This window comes from Coptis chinensis, chromosome 2, assembly GCF_015680905.1.
Source record: "Coptis chinensis isolate HL-2020 chromosome 2, ASM1568090v1, whole genome shotgun sequence".
Lineage (NCBI taxonomy): Eukaryota > Viridiplantae > Streptophyta > Magnoliopsida > Ranunculales > Ranunculaceae > Coptis > Coptis chinensis.
Window position 1 is genome coordinate 85,044,780 of NC_141457.1, and position 18,456 is coordinate 85,063,235.

Here is an 18,456-nt window from a genome sequence, read left to right on the forward strand (position 1 = left end):
CAAGAACACACCCACGTTGCCAAAACAAAGCAAACATGGGTCAGCAAAATGGAATTTGCTGGTATGAGTAGACTAACCACATAAAACCATTATCATACTTTAATTATTCAAACAATCACTTTATATTATCCCATAACTTAATCATTCACAGCTTGGAAGACAGGTAATTCCGTCATTTTAACCGCCATAATTTCTTCCCAAGCAAGATTTCCATTATATTAATTCATTCAAATAACTCGTTTTAATATCTAAATCATTTAATTAAAACTTACCGATATCCACTGCAATATAAGGGTAGGACCGCGTCCCTGCACAAAATGTTATTAAGTCCTACCCTCCTGCAAAAGAAAGTTAGAACTTCTATATAACCTTTGTAGATATTATATTAGGCATTCAAAAGAAAACCCAAACACTCACATAATCAAATTAATACCACTAACCCACAAGGCGAATACCTTAGTTCCTCTCTAGGGCAGTCCAAACAATCTGGCCATTCATGGCACATTCAATGAATACCCGGGTCATTCATGGCACATTCAATGAATACCCCTATATAACGCTAACGGGCCATTTATGGCACATTCAATAAATGCCCACCTAATATATGACATCGCTAAATATAAAACTCAATTCTAAAACTTGTGGCGTAGAGAGTTCTAAAAGAGGTGGTAAATTTGTTTACGCATTATTGAACCTTATTGTATATATCATTTCAGAGAATGTAGGAGTATCTTGTTTCATGTATTTTTGGTTTACGCATTATTAATTAGATTGATGTCTAAGTGTCATAATGTTGCATATCATAAAATACTGCAAAATCATATAGTAGTTAATACACATACACACGTATATATAACGGTCTTAGCCTAAAGCCAAGTATGCTAATAGCCCTAGACCTATCCTAATAACCTAAATCATAATCCGAGTTAAAAAGTCAAATTGGGTCAACTGGTCAAAAGTCAACCCTGGTCAAAATCAAAGTCGACCTGCCAAGGGTCAACAGCAGTCACCCACTCCCAAACCGATTTATCTAAGCTGACCAGGTTCAATAACTTAAGCCTTAACCCGGCCCATAAACTGGTTTGGCCCAACTTGAAGATCCACTTAAAATACTATGGACCAGCCCCAAAAACCAAACAAGTTAAGGCCCAAACAAAACCAACAAGTTTCGGCCCAAGGCCCAACTGACCCAACAGGTCGTCCTCTTCCTCCAACATCTCTCCAAGCTCCTCTCCTTCCACCGCCCACCACCACTAATCCACCACTCGACCACCTCCATCATCCTATCGGTTTTGACCCCCATGAAAACCCCCATCAATCGATACCATTATAACTCCGATTTCCTTATATCGACAAAAACGGGATCGACGCCATTAATGGTCGCTAGAGCTTCACAAACCCCCACCCAAAACCAAGATTTAACCCTTCCACCAAACCTTTACTTCCCCGACATCAATCATCATTCTAACCTGCATCAAAAACCAAAACAACCAATGTTCACATAACCTACAGCGAAATTTCTTTGTTGCCGCCATTAACAACTAGCTTCTAAGCTTCAACAACCCCTCTGCCAACCTCCATTACACAATCACCCAAACCAAACATCAATTGCATGCCCAACACTTCACAATAACCACCCAGCACCATGAATCAACCAAAAAATATATCCCAGTTCAAACTGTTTACAGACGATTCTATTTGGATTTAGAGACGATTCTATATGTGGGGCTTTAGCCGCCATGAAACACAAGCAGAAGCTTCCACCAACTCGCGACCTACCAATAATCTATTCATCGACCTACCACTCTATTTACACTAGGCCTGAATTCGTTTGAGCACTCGCTTGCTATCACGAGTCGGGATAAGGTTTCCGGAGACACCGGAGACGAGTTTCTTCAAACCATAAACGCCAAGATATAAACGCAGTTATCGGTAAATAGAATACAAAGATCAATAGAACACCAATAAAAAGTAAAATCCTATATTTTCTTTTTCCTCGTATCATATAATCTACAATAAACGAGAAATCTAAAAAACTTTAAAATATCTACTCACCTGTAGCGCTCTCTGATTATCAGCCAGCTACCAAGAAAAATCTTCCTTTTCTGCTGTCAGTAAAACTCCCTTTTTTTTTCTAAAACCCCTCATTTGTGTTTTCCCCAAAACTTTACGTGAGAAAACCCACCAAAAAATAAGGACAACACTTATCTATTTACCTACGGGGCTTTTATCCTTATCTGATAGTTATCATCTATCCATTATCTATTTTCATTATTATTATTATTTATTATTATTATTATTATTTTTTATACTAGGAAAACAAAAGAAAAAGCCGGAGTGTTATATGGAGCCTGTTAGCTCAAGAGAGCATTTTGCTTGCGGAAAGCGTATTTAGCTTATGAAAGCGTCCTGCTTACTGAGAGCGTTGGAACTCATGAGAGTGCTGGAAGTGCGCCTGTACTAGTGGTGCATTTAGTGAAAGCTCAGTTTTGCTGATGCGATTGAGCAGAGTGGTTGATAATACAAACATAATTAAACTACCTGAATTTACTGGAAATAAAAACATGAATTATACAATAATGCATTTTTATTGATAAAATCTTTTTAACAAATAAGTGTTCCAGGGGCGTGGTAGTGGTTTCCCTTCTTGGGTCTTGACCCAGTATGCCCCGTTGCCAACAACTCGGTCTACTATGTACGGTCCCTCCCATGTTGGTGCTAGTTTGGAGTCATCTTGAGTCTTTTTTCGAACTAGATCACCAGGTTGAAAAGATCGAGGATGTACTCGCTTGTTGTAGGACTTCTTTAGAATTTGTTGATAGGATGCTACTCTAATGGCTGCCAGGTCACGGCGTTCTTCCAGCAAATTGACCTCTAGAGCTAGGACGGAGTCATTATGTCCCGACTCAATGAGCTCGGATTGAGTCGTCGTGACTGTCAGTTCGGTGGGAATAACGACTTATGTGCCATAGCATAAGGAGAAAGGTGACTCGCCTGTGTTGGAGCGAGCTGTGATGCGATGAGCCCACAGAATGTTCTCTAACTGTTTGGCCATTGGCTTTTGTTCTTTTCAATATTTTTCTTCAAATTTTCTAAGATTGCTTTGTTGCTGGCCTCTGCTTGGCCATTGCTTTGAGCGTACTGGGGAGTGGAGAATGCATGAACGATCTTCCACTTGGCTAGAAACTCATTGACTATTTTGCCCTTGAACTGGGAACCATTGTCCATCACTAGGGTGTGTGGCAAACTAAATCTGGTGATAATGTGAGTCCAGATGAAGTTTCTGACATGTGACTCTTTGACATGTGCTAACAGAATTGCTTTGACCCACTTAGTAAAATAATCGGTTGCAGCTAAGACAAAGCGGAAATCGGTGCTTTTCTGTGGGATGAATGGTCCCATGATGTCCATGCCCCACATGTGAAATGGCCAAGTGCTCGCAATGCTGATCAACTCGCGAGCTGGTTATATGATGTTATGGCAGAAGGTTTGGCATTTGATGCACTTGAGGACATATGTTTTGGCGCCAATCTACATTCGAGGCCAAAAGTATCCTTGGAAGATCGCTTTGTGAGCCAAAGAGCACCCTCTAGCATGGTTGCCGAATTCTCCCTCATGAATTTCAGCAAAAATTAATTGACCTTGTTCGGGGCATATACACCTTAAGTGAGGTCCGCCAGTAGATTTTCGAAACAGTTTGTTATTTACCAAACGATAACGGCGTGCTTGATACATAATTTGTCTGGCTTTGGCACGCTCTTTTGAGAGTGTATCGTGTTGGATATACTCTATGATGGGTTGCATCCACGTCTGACTCATCTGCTCTTCAGAGAGTGGCATAAGTCGTTGATTTCTAAGACGTGCTGCACTTGGTAAGCAGGTCGGTCAACTACCTCAATGAGTAGTTGTCTGGGTCACAGTTCGGTGTTTGAGTAGCCAAGTAAGCTAAACTGTCTGCGTGACGGTTCTCGTCATGCAAAAAGTGGTGTATGGTGGTTTTCTTGAAAGAAGAAAGTAACTGATAAACAACTTAAATGTATTTAGAAAGATTACCTTCGTGGATAGTGTACTCTTTAGCAATCTGGCGAACGACCAGTTGTGAGTCAATAAAGACCTGTAGTTCTTGTACACCGAGATATAGCGCCATTCTGAGCCCCATGATTAATGCCTCGTACTCCACCTCATTGTTGTAGGTCGCAAAGTCGATGCGAACTGATTTCTCCACCATTGCTCCATCTGGTGACACTAAGACAACTCCAATTCCACTTCCTCCGGGGTTGCTAGAGTCATCCACAAAGAGAGACCAGACGGTCTTATCATTTTTCTTTGAGGATGGGATGTCTGCTTCTGGTTCCCAATGTAGGTCATCGACATGGAAGTTGGCGAGGAAATTTGCGACGACATGTCCTTTCTACGAGGTGCGTGGGACGAACTCAATGTGGTGTTCCCCGAGTTCTTCGGCCCATATTGCCATGCAAGTTGTCTTATTCTCCTTATGAAGGATTTTCTTTAACGGGAGGTCGGTGAGTACTTTGATTGGGTGCGCTTGTAAATAAGGCCTGAACTTCTTTGCAGAGTACAATAATGCAAGTACTGCTCTTTCGATGTAAGAGTAGTTCTTTTTGGCTGGAGTTAGCATCTTACTTGTGAAGTAGATTGGTTTCTCAGAGTTGTTATCCTCTTTGAAGAGAACTGAACTGATAGCAAAGTCTTATATTGTGAGATAAAGCCCCAGCATTTCTCCATCTATTAGTTTGGCTAGGATAGGAGGTGTTGTGAGATACTCTTTGAGGGTGGAGAATGTTTGGTGACATTGATCATTCCATGAGAACTGCTCGCCTTTTTTAAGAAGTTGTAGGAACGGTCAGCACTTGTCTGATGCCCTGGATATGAATGAATCGGTTGAGTGCAGCGAGCACTCCTGACAACTTCTATATCTGCTTCTTTGTTTGTTGGTCGGGCATGTCCAGGAACGCTTGGATTTGGTCTGGGTTAGCTTCGATCCTGCGTTGTGATACCTGATAACCCATAAATTTTTCGGAAGACGCTCTAAAAAGGCATTTTTCTGGATTCAGCTTCATTCGAGTTCGGCGTAACCTGGAGAACGCTTGCTCAAAGTGAGTGAGGTGGTCACCTTATTTTTTACTCTTGACGACCATGTCGTTGATATAGACTTCCATGGTATTGCCTAGCATGTCCTGGAACATGTCAGTGACCAACCGTTGATAGGTTGCTCCAGCGTTCTTGAGACCGAACGGGAGGACATTGTAGAAATAAATTCCCTGCTCTGTAATGAAGGACGTCTTCTCTTGATCTTCTTCAGCGAGTGGTATTTGGTTGTACCCACTATATGCATCAATGAAGGATAAGAGCTTATGGCCACAGGTCTGGTCCATAAGTCGGTAGATTCTAGGTAATGGAAAGCTGTCTTTAGGTGTTTCTTGGTTGACATTGGTGAAGTCAACATAAAGGCAAACCGTGTCATTCTTCTTTGGGACTGCTACTATGTTAGCGATCCAATCTGGGTAATCGACCTTTCGGATGAAACCGACTTGCTTGAGTTTGTCGACCTCGTCGTTGATTGCTTTTTGAAATCGTAATAATAGTCTCCTAGGTCGCTATCGAATTGGTCGAGCATTAGGATTGACATTGAGTCTATGACATGCAACGTTAGGATCTATACCCGGCACATCAATATACGACCAAGCGAAAACATCTTTATTCATGGATAAAAAGTTTACAAGCTGGACTTTGAGTGTGGGATCAAGGTTAGCCCCTACATAGACAAATTTAGGATCATCATCGGTCCCTAAATTCACTCTCTGCCTTTTTTCAGCTTGTACTGTGGCTTGTGGCGGTTGAGCATCCTCTGGGGGACTGCGCTCTATTGGTGCTTTGTCGGTCTGATGAGTAATGGGAGTGGCTGTAGGAACTGGAGCGTCTTCTGTGGTTACGACAACAAGGTCTAGTACGACTTCTGTGGTCATGACAACAGAGGCTGGAGTAATATTTTAAAGTTGTATTGGTTGTATAGGATCTGGTGGTGCGATCTCTGGGATCTAAACAGATGGAGCGGTGACTGTTGGGGCGACCTTGGGGGTCCTGACTGGTGGATCAGTAACTGCTTTAGCGACCTTTGGGGTCTGGATAGACGAATATACCTTCTTGCTGGAGCCCCCAGCGTTCTGTTTTGGTGCGTTGGCTCTGACTTCAGCGACCAAGTCTTTGGCCATTGTGTAGCTGGTGGGCTCGTTTCTTGTGCTGATAGGTGAATCAGCGGCCTTATTTGCTGAGAGGATTTGGTTACAATGATAGGCCTTGAGCTGGTTGCTGCGAAGCTCCATCATTCCCCTAGGGCCTTGAAAACAAAGAACTTGATGCAGTGTTAACGGTATAGCATGCATTTGATGAATCCAACGCCGTCCTAAGATGGCGTTGTAGGACAATTTGATATCCAAGACGCTAAAACGCGTATTGAAGCTGACTTTATCTTCTCGGGATCCTACTGAAACTGGGAGTACGATATCACCAATTGGGTCAGCTCTAGAGTCGTTGAACCCGTAAAGAGGAGCGATCAGATCTATGAAGACTGACTTAGGTAAGTTCATCTCCTGGATTGTATGGTAGAACAAAATGTTGCATGAACTACCGGGGTCAATCAAAACACGCTTGACTGTCCAGTCGCTGATTTTGACGTGGACTACGAGCGCGTCATTGTGCGGGAGGCAAACTTTGTTGAGGTCGGCCTCTGTGAACGTGATATCCCATGTGTTGCGACCTGTACTTCGCGGGGCAGGTGTCGCTTGTGAAGAAAAGTGGTAAACCTCTTGAAAGGCACCCACGCACCTTCTTTTCTCTCTAGACGAACTGACTGAGTCATCAGGAAAAGTGATCATGTGAATAGTTCTTTCATTATCACGATCGAATGAATGTTGACGTCGCTCATGACAGGAACGGTCTCTAGGACGCCCCTTGCTATAGGGGCGAGCCTGGGCATTGTGGCGATCACTGTGAGGTGGAGATCTACTGCGCACCCTTCGAGCCATAAGTTTGTGGCACAAATCGCTATTGGCGATGTTGGTGTATTGCTTGATATGGCCTGCTTCGATGAGGTCCTGGAGGTAATGCTTTAGCCCCCAGCATGCGTCAGTTTCGTGACATTTTGCTCGATGGAAAGCGCAGTAAGGCTTGTCAGGTCAATCTGCCGGTTGCCATACGTCAGGTCAGTAATACGCAGCTTGCTTAATCTTATCCAGTATATAACTGGGAGATCGTGTGAGGATAGCGACTCTCGGTCGTTGTTTGTCCTGTTTCCCAGCTTCTGCTCCTGCGGTCTGGACCACTTTTTGGTAGGTGGGGCATCGTCGGAGATCGTTGCAACTTCCTGTTCCTCTGTTAAGCCGTGAAGTTTCAGGCTTCATTGTAACTTAATGTACTTGTCCACTCGAGCGTATAGCTCGGATAACGTTTCTGGACGTTCCTTCATCAGCGACCTGGAGAGGTCTGTGTTGCGTACCCGACAGGCGTTGGAGAATGCCAGTGTGGCAAAGGATTATTTACTGACGAATGGTTTCATCTTCACCAAATGATAACTGGAAAAGTGAATCAAGATCAACTTTTTTATGTCTGTTGTGGATGTACTGACTAGCAAACAGATCGGTGAGTTACTCGAAGGTCTTTATCGAGTCTGGCTCGAGTGAAAAGAACTAATCAAGTGCGCCATCTTTGAGACTAGAGGGGAACAAACGACAATGAAGGTGATCGAACTCTGGTGCACTATAGAGTGCGAGACTTTGAATGTAACGAGCTACGTGCTGACCAGGACACGTGCTACCATCATACATTGGAAAATGTGGTTGTACGAAATCTGGAGGAGATGCTCTGCTAAGTACCTCAGAAGTGAACGGGGACGAGTGGTATGTCTTCAGCATTTTTTGGACGATCTGGGTGGTGTCCTTCTTGACTGTGCTTTAGTCGATCCGTTGTGACAGTTCGTTAATCTGTTGATTAACTTCGTTGATGCCATCTTCTGGTAAGGTACCTGGCGGATTTTGTGTGTCCACTTGAGCGTGTAGCGTAACATTCTCCTGCCTGAACAGGGTGATTTGCTCATTCATCATTCCTAACTGATCAGCTAAACCTTGGATTTGAGCTTCGAGGCTTGCCATGCTTCGTGGGCTTGAGAACTTTGCTTTTTGGTTTTAAGATTGTTTAAGTGGTTTCTCAAGAAATCGAGACCACAGACGGCGCCAATGTAAATGAGCGTTTTAGTTTTCTTTTACATACAAGGAGGGAGAGGGAGAGTGGGATAGAATATGGTAAAGACCGAGTTCGTTGATGAGCGAACTGCCTACGTATCTTCTCTTGATTCTAGGGGGAGAGAAGAATCAAGTCTGGCGTAGTTCATACGAGTGATATTTATAGGTGATGAAAGTGAATCCTCACCCAACACGTGTAAAGAACAACACATATGTAGGGTGAAGATTGTGGAGGCGTGTGAGAACTGTGCTCATAGGTCTGCTGTAATGATGGGGATTAGTAACTTGTGGCGATTGGGTCAAGAAATTTGGCGCGATTGATTTATTAATGCGTGTAGTTTCATTCATGGTTGCTTCTAGAAGGTAAGCTGAGTCACGATATAGAACGATCTGTGTAATGATACGAACTGTTCTGGAGCAATATCGTAGCTTGTCAATGCGATCTAGTGGCATAGGTTGGTGAAGTACGTCGGAGATTGATGTGGTATTTCCACCATACTGAACATGTGCTTGATATTCCTGAAAGAGAATATCACTCCCTCACATTTTCCTCGTCAAAAGTCTCTCAATCAGTCGTAAGTACCAATCCTTAAATCTTTTTGTCTTCTTGTTTGAAAACCTTTTCACAAATATCTCTAAAACACATTTGACAAAGATTTTAAACCTCACTTCAAAAGATGTATGTATGTCTCAATTACTTTGAAAGTTCAGCTTATTGTTTGAAAACCCTTAACTTATATTTTTTTTAAAAAATCTTGGCTCAAAAGATTCTTTTTAAAACAGAAAAGGGGTTTGAACAGAGCTGGAAGAAAATAACGACTAAACTTACATAACTAATCAACCTTATCATGGCGTGTAACTGCTGATGGTTACAGATTTTCTAATAACCAAACTTACCCAATAAAAACCCTTCGGATACTGGTTGTTTGTTTATTATTATTATTGGTTTGGTTTAACCTAATGTGTGAACCCATCATATGAGCTTATTTGTAGTCTATAGATATTACATAAAATATTGATGATAATTATATGTTATGTACTTATGTCGTAACTATATCGTTGTGGTTATTGGGGATATGTCATAATTGTGCGGTACGAAGTCACTCGCTTAGAGCCACTGCAGTCCAAAATGTAACCTACAACAGGAGTTGATGGCTTATTTAGTTATTTATTGTGGTTTTGCATTATAAGTTAATGTTGTGAATTGGTTTTGGTTTTCTTTCGGTTTGACATTAATCTGAATATGGTTAAGTTTGTGTTATATACTTGTCTTGTGGAACTTTGATTTGATTTTGAACATAAGCTTACTTATCCATTGGCAGCCCGAGTCAAAGCTGCTCCATGTATGACGTGCATCGTAATTTTGTGTAAATCCAAATACTGTAATAGTGTAATATCGTTAGTATAATGTTGTCTGACATTCTCACCAATTGGTCATGAATTATCGTAAGTTCGTAACCACTAATGATAAAAATAGCAAAACTGCGTGGTGCACTGAGCGAACTTCGTGGTCATTGACTTGCAATACTAGTGCACAATGTTTTTTTTTTTTTTTTTGGATAAGTAATATTCAAGCGAATGTGCAAAAGCACATAATATGTACAAGAGTGAATCGACTGAATGAAAAGGTGAGCAAGGTCATCACCAAAGTACTCAAGAAAACACACAAAGAAACATAGGGCGCCGCATCTCATGTAGAGCCTAATATACTAATTCCGTAACACGTTCGACCAATTCAACACCAGGCCTCTAAAGTGATAGTCCGCATACGCATATGGGATGACATCCAGTACCATAGAAGACCTGGTGCTCAATGTACAAACCATTTTCCCAAAATGTAACGAATATGAACTCACAAAAATATAAACTTGACAGTGTGGCGTAAGCGTACGTCCAAGCCTGTATTGTGGCGCATTCAATAGTTTCACTTTCTACCTATATGTTCTTACTTTTCTCGTAAGCGTTTGGTGCAAAAAAGAGTGGAAAACTCGAATACTCTACTTATTTTTCGTTTATAGAAATGAGACATTGGAGGATACCAAAACGTCCAATCAACTTCTAAGTAGATGCACATTATCTCATGGAATTGTTCTTACGACTAAATGCAGTAACTGCTTATCGAATTGTTCACGCGACTAAATGAAGTAACAGCTTATTGATTCATACTGGGTGCGGAGTAGGGCAGGGAATCGGGTCGGGTTTTATCCGAATCCGACCCGACTCAAACCCAAATAGTTTGGGTTCGGGCCGATTTTTATATCTGTTTACTTATTCAGGTCGGATTCAGATATATTTTTTGGGTTTTTTTTTAATTTTTAGCATTATCCGATCGGATTAGTCGGGTTCGGATATTAAATTTCGGATATAATCAGGTTCGGATTTGAATATAGCCATATCCGACCCGAACCCGATCCCTGCCCTAGTGCGGAGTCCTATTACAAGTAACTGTTTTTTTTCATTCGGATTAGTCTAACTTAAGAGATGTAATGGTTTGTATTGTGTGGCCTCAAAGTTTTGTAATGTAGCTTTTAAGGTTATGATAAAAATCACTGTAATAGTGGGAGATTCCCTCCCCCCCCTAAATGGGAAATTAGGGTCCCCCAATACACATAAAAAATACACGGTCAATCCAATTTGATTTTTTTTTTTTTTTGTGTGCATCTAGTGTGGTACTAGTTAACCCTTCAACAATAGCAAAAAAACATTCCCCTGTTGAACCTTAGAAGTTGAATAATAACCCATAAAGTAACTAGAGCTTTAAAGAACAATAGTGAGCATCTGAAAAATGCATATGTTGGTAGACGACGAGGGTCGAGCAAGAAACAACAAAACTTCCAAATCACGGAAGCCAATCGACCATTCATACTTATGCTTATGGGAGAAATTACAATTTCGACTTAGCAAGCATCAAGGTCACGGCATGGAGGCGGCTTTGGGTCACCTAATAATGTGGTATTCCCACCTTCAGGGCCACTATTTATACGCATCTTATTCTGTGTGCCAACCTGCAATTATGATGATAACCTTGCAGTTATTAACAGAAATGCAATGGAAAGAACCAAAAAAAAAAAGCTTTCTTGCACATTTGCCCTACCGGAGGAGTCTCTCCCTTTCTTAACAACTCAACAATTTCTACAACTTGCTTTGGAGTAAGATCTTCCTGAATTAGCAGAAGATTGCAGATAATTAAGCAAATCAATGATCAATTGTCAGATCCAATTTCCAGAATTTTCAAAAATGGGAGGGAATATGAACATACGTAGTAATTGTAGGTGTATCCTTCGGAACCTTCAGAGTAGTCGGCTACTGCAATCATAGGAGCATTGACACATGATCCCTGCAAAATTCACTGCTAGTTATGTTCGAGTACAAATTTTCATCTTGAGTAGGCTGCTATATAACTAGTTATATATGTTTAAAAACAAATACGTGGATGAGCAAATTAAAATGTTGATGACTAGCTTGTAGATCATAAATTTGGACAAAATTTACGACCTTTATAACTTTCAGTGTTAAGTAAGATCACTCACCATGCATTCCATCTCTCCAACAGAGAACATACCATCCTTTGTTACTTCTGTGCAAAAATAATTAATGAAATCGGTTTTAACAAGTTATTTAGGGACCGCATTTCAAATTCCACGGGCTTCAAACTCTGGGTAATTGAAATATTACAAGAACAATGGCGTTGAGGTAATTTACCATTCCGCTTCACACCGAGGTGTTTCAGTAAGGCATCTTCTATATCCCGTGAACCACGTATCATACAAGGTGATGTTCCACAGACCAATAAGTGATACTTGCCAACCTAAAGGACCATAGTTGACTTTGCAAATTAAGATGCATTCACAGACCATGTATATGGAAGCATTCACAAAACGTAGTAAAGATAAGAGCACATATTTTGATCATAAAAGTGAACACAAAAACCTATAATCACCTTTGCACGATTGAACATAGAATAAAAGGTCGCAACCTCATAGACACGAATAGGAGCAACTTCTATAACCTTAGCGACCTGTATCGCCAAAAAATGTCAACAGATCTAATAGAATAAACAAAAAAAATGGACACAGAAGAAATGAGAGTGGCGGCTCACACTATAATAGAAATAGAAAGAAAGATATAGTAATGTTAAGACCAGATTCCAGCTCTCTCAACAAAGGTATCCTTAGTAAATTAATCCCACATTGGATAAGCAGGTTTAAAAAACACGCGCTCAGGCCATAACCACAAGCCCGCAAGCTATCACAGGTCTTTCTTAGAAAATCTAGGTGGATTCACAACAAATATCTTGATTGTTCTTTGTTAATTTACTTTTCCAACCACAGCTGATGAGGATTCTCAAACATTTGTCAAACCATTTTAAAATTTTAATCACTTCGTGAGGCAATGATTCACGCTCATAGCCTACACTCCTAAAGCGAGATGGCTGACAGTATTTTTTTTCACATGGTTAAACAATACAAAACCAAAAAAATTGTAAAAAAACGAAAATAAAAAAAAAGTGAACAAGAGTGCATACGAGGTAGAAAATGGGTAGAATAATTTTCTCTGTTTCCCATTAATATATACGAGAGCACTATGCATATGGTCAGCCCAGACAGACATATATCAAGTGAACAATCTGGGTAAACCACTTCTAATAGCGAGGAACTTGTTGGTATAGAGAAGATTTCCCTACTGTTAAATCTTATATCGTTCACAACTACAACAAATCTAATAAGCATGAAATATAGTGCATCAAACAACGCCCAACTCTAAAAATTGAAATGAAAACCCTGAAACATCCACCGAAGAAATATTTGCGTCCTAACCAATTAGTTGTGATTGTTTCAAAACTGTAAATATACAAATTAGGAACCAAGAGATGAAGTGAACGTACTGCATTCATTGCTGAAACGGGTAGCCACCCTCCATGCTGTTGTTGTGCAAGATCCAGAAGAGGAATAACCGCAGATTGTTTGTAGTTGGATGGATAGTGAGATAATATCTCTTTGACCTAGATGATGCCAATGTATTTAAGAATGTCAGTCTTTATTGCAAACATTTAACAAAGTTACATCTACTTTGCATGAACAAGTAAACCAGATATGTCCACAGCTTGATTGATAAGTCTTATATGCATTATGCATACAGAGATTATATAACTATAACAGAGCATTACAAATTGCTTCACGAAGGAGCACATCATCATTTGATAGATATCTCATAAAAACATCAAGTTGACAAAACAAGACAACAGCTACCTTTCGGGACATGTAGCAGTATTGACACCCACCTAACCCTCTATCTTAACCAGTGTAGTCAAGGCGCAAAGAGGCGTGTGCCTAAGGCGCGAGGCGCGGAGAGGCGCACCTTTGTGCCTCGCCTCAGTCCAGGCACGGGTACTAACATGAGGCGTGCGCTTTTCACGCTTTTGTGCGCTTTTAGGTGAGGCGCAAGGCGCACCAGGCACACGCCTTACTTGAGCTAGTTTCTTACAAACAATTTCTAATTTCTAACAAGTTATCTGCAAAAAAGAGAAATGTACTAAATGGAAAAATAAAAAGGAAAGATAATAAGAAAACAAAGAGTCAAAAAGACAAAAACTACAAAAGAATACAAAGTTACAGTACGAGACCAAAGAACAAATCTCTCTTTCTCCACTTCAACCAGGTTTCTCCACTTCAATCTCCACTTCAACCAGGTATTTCTTCTTATTTTTTTCTTAATTCCATCTCGAATTCTCGATCTCTCTTTTTTTTCTTAATTTTTTTAAATGATAAGAAAATAAAATAAAAACTTATGCCATAACTTTGGCTTAAAGAACAAAGTAATTGTTTTAACATTTATATGAACAATACAAGTAATTTTCAGTTTTAGCTTCAATTTATTATTTTATTTTACCTTTTGTAATTTCATGTAGCTTTTACAGTTTCACAATTTGATATTTTTACCGCCAAACACTAATACACTACGTCACAACTCACAAACCACTAAAAGAATTTCTATTCTCAACATTAATCATAATTTCGTCAACTTCTGCATCTTTTTTAGGCGATTAACTAAACATGAGTGCCAATGGCAATGGCCGTAATGCTAGTAATGTGGGGGATGGTAGTGGTAATGGAGGGGAGAATAGCAGTAAAAGAACTGATATAGGACGGAAGTATGGCTTTTTAAAAGATAAGAACAATTTGAACGATGTGACATGCATATTTTGCAACAAAACTAGTAAGGGTGGAATTCACCGTCACAAACTACATCTTGCTGGAGGAGGTGCACTCCAAGTGACTGGATGTAAAGAAGTGCCGGCAGCTGTGAGGAAAGAAATTCGGGAATTTATGGGTGGGGGGGGGGTGGGAAATGGCTAAATCATACTCGTCTCCTTCAAGTGCGTTTGATCCTTTTGATCGTGATGTGTTAGGGGATGATATCGATTTAGATGGAGCAGATGAAGGTCAAAATGAAGTGGTTAATTTGGGGCAGTAGTTCAAAAAAAAAAAAAAGGTACAATGGATGCTTTTGTTATTTGAAAATTGGACAGTAATCGAAAGAAAGCGAAAGGAAGACAGACTACTATTGATGAGGCACTGGATCCGGGAAAGGTTGAATATGCTATTCAATGCATAGCTAGGTGGTTTTACCAAGCGGGTATCACCTTTAATGCCACTAGGTTTGAGAGCTTGAAAGTCATGATTGAAGCTGTTGGACAATGCCCTGGAATGAAACCTCCAAGTTACCATGACTTGAGAGTTCCTTTGCTGAAAAAAGAGGTGGAGAACACGGGTACAATGTTGGAAGCACATAAAAAAGAGTGGGAAACGACAGGTTGTTCACTTACGTGTGATGGATGGATTGATCGAAGAAATAGATCATTGGTCAATTTCTTGGTGAATAGCCCTAAGGGAATGGTGTTCTTAGAGTCAATTGATACTTCTTCATTTTCAAAGACTGGCTTTAAAGTGTTGAGATGGTGAGTAGCGTGATTGAGAGGATTGGACTAAAGAATGTGATTCAAATCGTGATTGACAACGCCTCAAGCTATGTATTAGCTGGTATGTTAATCTAGTTTAGTTATTTAATACATATGATTGACATTTTGCTTTTAAATATACTATTTCTACATACATGCTTGTATTTCTTTTTTTACTTATTTGTAAATTGTGGTAGGAAAACATCTGGAAGCCCATTTTCCTCATTTGTTTTGGACTCCGTGTGCAGCACATTGCTTTGATCTTACTTTGGAAGATATTGGAAAAATGCCAGATGTGTTGAATGTCATAAAGAAGTCCATTAAGTTGAGTGGGTACCTCTACAACCACCTCAAAGCACTAGACATGATAAGGTTCCTTATGCAAGAAAAGGAGCTGCTTAGGCCTGCCAAAACAAGATTTGCAACTTCATTTTTGACCCTCGGAAGCATACACAAGCAAAAGGCGAATTTGAAGAAGATATTCACTTAAGAAAAATGGGATTTATACATGGCGGCATTGAACAAAAATGAAAAAAAGAAAGCCAAAGAAGTGGAACAGATTGTTTTGTCAGCGTACTATTGGAATGGCATTGTTTATGCTCTCAAGTTGACTTCTCCACTAGTTAAAGTTCTCCGAATGGCAGACAGCGGGAAGAAACCCTCCATGGGGTACATGTATGAGGCGATGGAAAGGGCTAAGGATGTAATCAAGGTATCATTCAATAACGAAAAGTATGATGCTGCTTTTGAAATCATAGATAAGAGATGGAATTGCCAACTCTATAAACCATTGCATGCTGCTGCCCACTTGCTAAACCATGAGTTCTTTTACAGCGATCCCGATAAAATTGAGGAAGATACAGTAATCACTAAAGGCATTCTTACTTGCATTGAAAAGCTAGTGCCTTCCATAAATAAGTAGGTTTTGATTACGAATGAACAATTACCAATGTACAAGAGAGTTGCAGGCCTATTTGGGAGTAACTTGGCAGTTATAAATCGAAGGAAGGTAGCACCATGTATGCTATTTCTTAATATTTTATATGTTATAATGAGTTCAATATGTTAGATCATGTTATTATACAAGCTTAAAGAATCAAATGGCTTACATATAATCACGAATTTGTTTTATACCCTTTATTTTAATTTTTTTCACTTTTAAATATAGCTGAATGGTGGAGAGCATACGGGCAAAGTACTAAAGAACTGCAAAGACTTGCAATTAACATACGTAGCTTAACAACTAGTGCTTGCGGTTGCGAACGTAATTGGAGCATATTTGAACATGTAAGTAGCATACTAATATTAGTTATTACTAATGTGACCGATCAAATATTTGTTGTTTCAATGCTATATATTCCTATCATATGACATATAGTTTGTTGATCACTATCAAATCAATGTGGTTCAGTGTCGTGGTCCAAGGCTTTTTAAATAATTAAATTGGTTTATAAATTAATGAATACAACAAAATTATGGTGTTGCGTATTGACTTGCATTCTTTTGGGAATTAATAGATTCACTCCAAGAAAAGGAATAAGTTGGAGCAAGTGAAGTTAAATGATTTGGTGCATATTAAGTACAACCAAAGCTTGGTGGACCGTTACAATATTAGGGACGTCATTGATCCTATTTCACTTATAGAGTTGATTGAAGAGTCTACTGAGTGGATCACCGGAGAACTATATGTTGATCCCAAAGAAAAAATGCATGAGGGTGCTGACTCACTACGGGGGGATGTGGAAATGGCTAATGGCCTATTTGAGGCATCTAATTCTACACCAAATGTACCACAAACATTGGCATCAACTATTGAAGGCAGAACCAAATGTACCACAAGGTCTGCACCAAGTTCTTTTGCGTTCACTCTTAGAGATGAAGAAGACGAAGAAGAAGAAGCAACGACGGAAGAAGTTGACTTAATTGAAAGTGATAAAGAAGCGGAACAAGAAGACAGGGAGATGAATGTGCTGGAGGATGATATTCAATTTGATGATGAGTATTAGTTATGTTTTTTAGTTAGACTATCAGTTGAAATTTAAGACCATGGCACTTGAATCTCTTTTGTTTGTTTAGTGTTTGAGATTTTGGAACTTTGAGAAAGTGAAGTAACTTGCATGATAATCAGATTTTGGATTTTTGTTGTTCTAAACTTGTAATGCTACTGTTGAAAGTTGCTTTGGATAGAATATTTTATGAACCTTATTAGTTGATGTTATTTATAGCTTGATTTCCTTGTTTAACAATAGAAAATCTGATAATGATACAGGCCAAAAGTTTTTTTAAGTATTGTGCGCCACGAAGAAGGTGTTGCACCTTAAAGCCTTGACTACACTGATCTTAACAGCAGAGATGGATGGTTGAGTGGATAGCAAGTCATATACTGACGACTAAAAAAGAGTAATGCAAAGATGAAAAACAATCAATGCAAAGGATCAACAAGTGACTAAATGAACATTCATAATAAAGCCATAGTTAAGACCAACATCAAATTGAGTTACCTTGACTTGGTTGTTGTGATTGAATTCCCACGGAGTATCAGGTTTATTATCAGGTGAATCAAGATGCTGCAAAATAAAGTTAGAAAATAAACAACTACATATTTTTTTTTTTAAATAAAAAAATAAAAATTGAGCTTACATAGTTGAAGGCAGTGGATAGAGATCGACAAGTCTGCAAAATAAAGAAATGAGAAAGTTAGAAAGAGAAAATTAAGGATAATGTCGAGAGAGAGAGAGAGAGAGAGATGGATGGAGACCTGAGAAGGAGGTTGGCGGAAAATTTGACGGATCTCGAGGAAGCGTTTTGTGGCAAGGCGAGCCAACATTTTTCTGATTGATTTATTAGCGGAGAAGAAGATGGATCAGAAAATATATATATATATATTTCTCATCGAAATCTCGGGTCTGATCGATATATCGGATGCCCTCTAACACTGAGACTTCATGAATGTGTATATTCATTTTCGTTTTTTCCAACCACCAGTTTACCAATTTTAATAAATATTGTTACTATAGTTTTGTTTTTTGTTTAATTGTATTTAGAACCATTTAGCCTTATATCTCTCCTATATATAACCACTGAGACTCCATATTGTACTTAGATACACATATCCTTATTTCAAAATTTACTCGCTCTTGTCACTCTCTTTAGTTTCAGTTATAATGATCTTTTCTCTCTTCTTGCTATGTAGACTCATTTGTAATATCAATTCCCATTGCATATATGAAATAAATTATT

The 18,456-nt window shown here is 39.5% G+C and overlaps 1 protein-coding gene and 1 pseudogene across 1 annotated transcript; one reads left to right on the forward strand and one right to left on the reverse strand.

Annotated features, from left to right (window-relative positions):
* Positions 1–10,949: 10,949 nt before the first annotated feature.
* LOC147518468 (NADH-ubiquinone oxidoreductase 24 kDa subunit) lies at positions 10,950–18,158 on the reverse strand. The gene is made up of 10 exons (XM_086590300.1): positions 17,975–18,158; positions 17,857–17,889; positions 17,718–17,783; positions 13,144–13,260; positions 12,199–12,276; positions 11,961–12,066; positions 11,789–11,835; positions 11,518–11,595; positions 11,353–11,418; positions 10,950–11,263 (listed from the first exon to the last, which is right to left on the reverse strand). Exons 1-10 carry the CDS (start codon positions 18,041–18,043, stop codon positions 11,156–11,158), a joined length of 768 nt encoding a protein of 255 aa, XP_086446426.1. The 5' UTR covers positions 18,044–18,158; the 3' UTR covers positions 10,950–11,155.
* On the forward strand, positions 14,312–15,784 carry LOC147518469 (uncharacterized; annotated as a pseudogene).
* Positions 18,159–18,456: the final 298 nt, after the last annotated feature.

Bases quoted from the DNA above. Each gene is read 5' to 3' on its own strand.
- LOC147518468 (XM_086590300.1), bottom strand. From the start codon at position 18,043: ATGTTGGCTCGCCTTGCCACAAAACGCTTCCTCGAGATCCGTCAAATT. The intron at 11,596-11,788 runs GTGAGTGATCTT...TGAATTTTGCAG, and splicing joins TTGGAGAGATGGAATGCATG to GGATCATGTGTCAATGCTCC. The intron at 11,264-11,352 runs GTAGGGCAAATG...TCATAATTGCAG, and splicing joins GAAAGGGAGAGACTCCTCCG to GTTGGCACACAGAATAAGAT.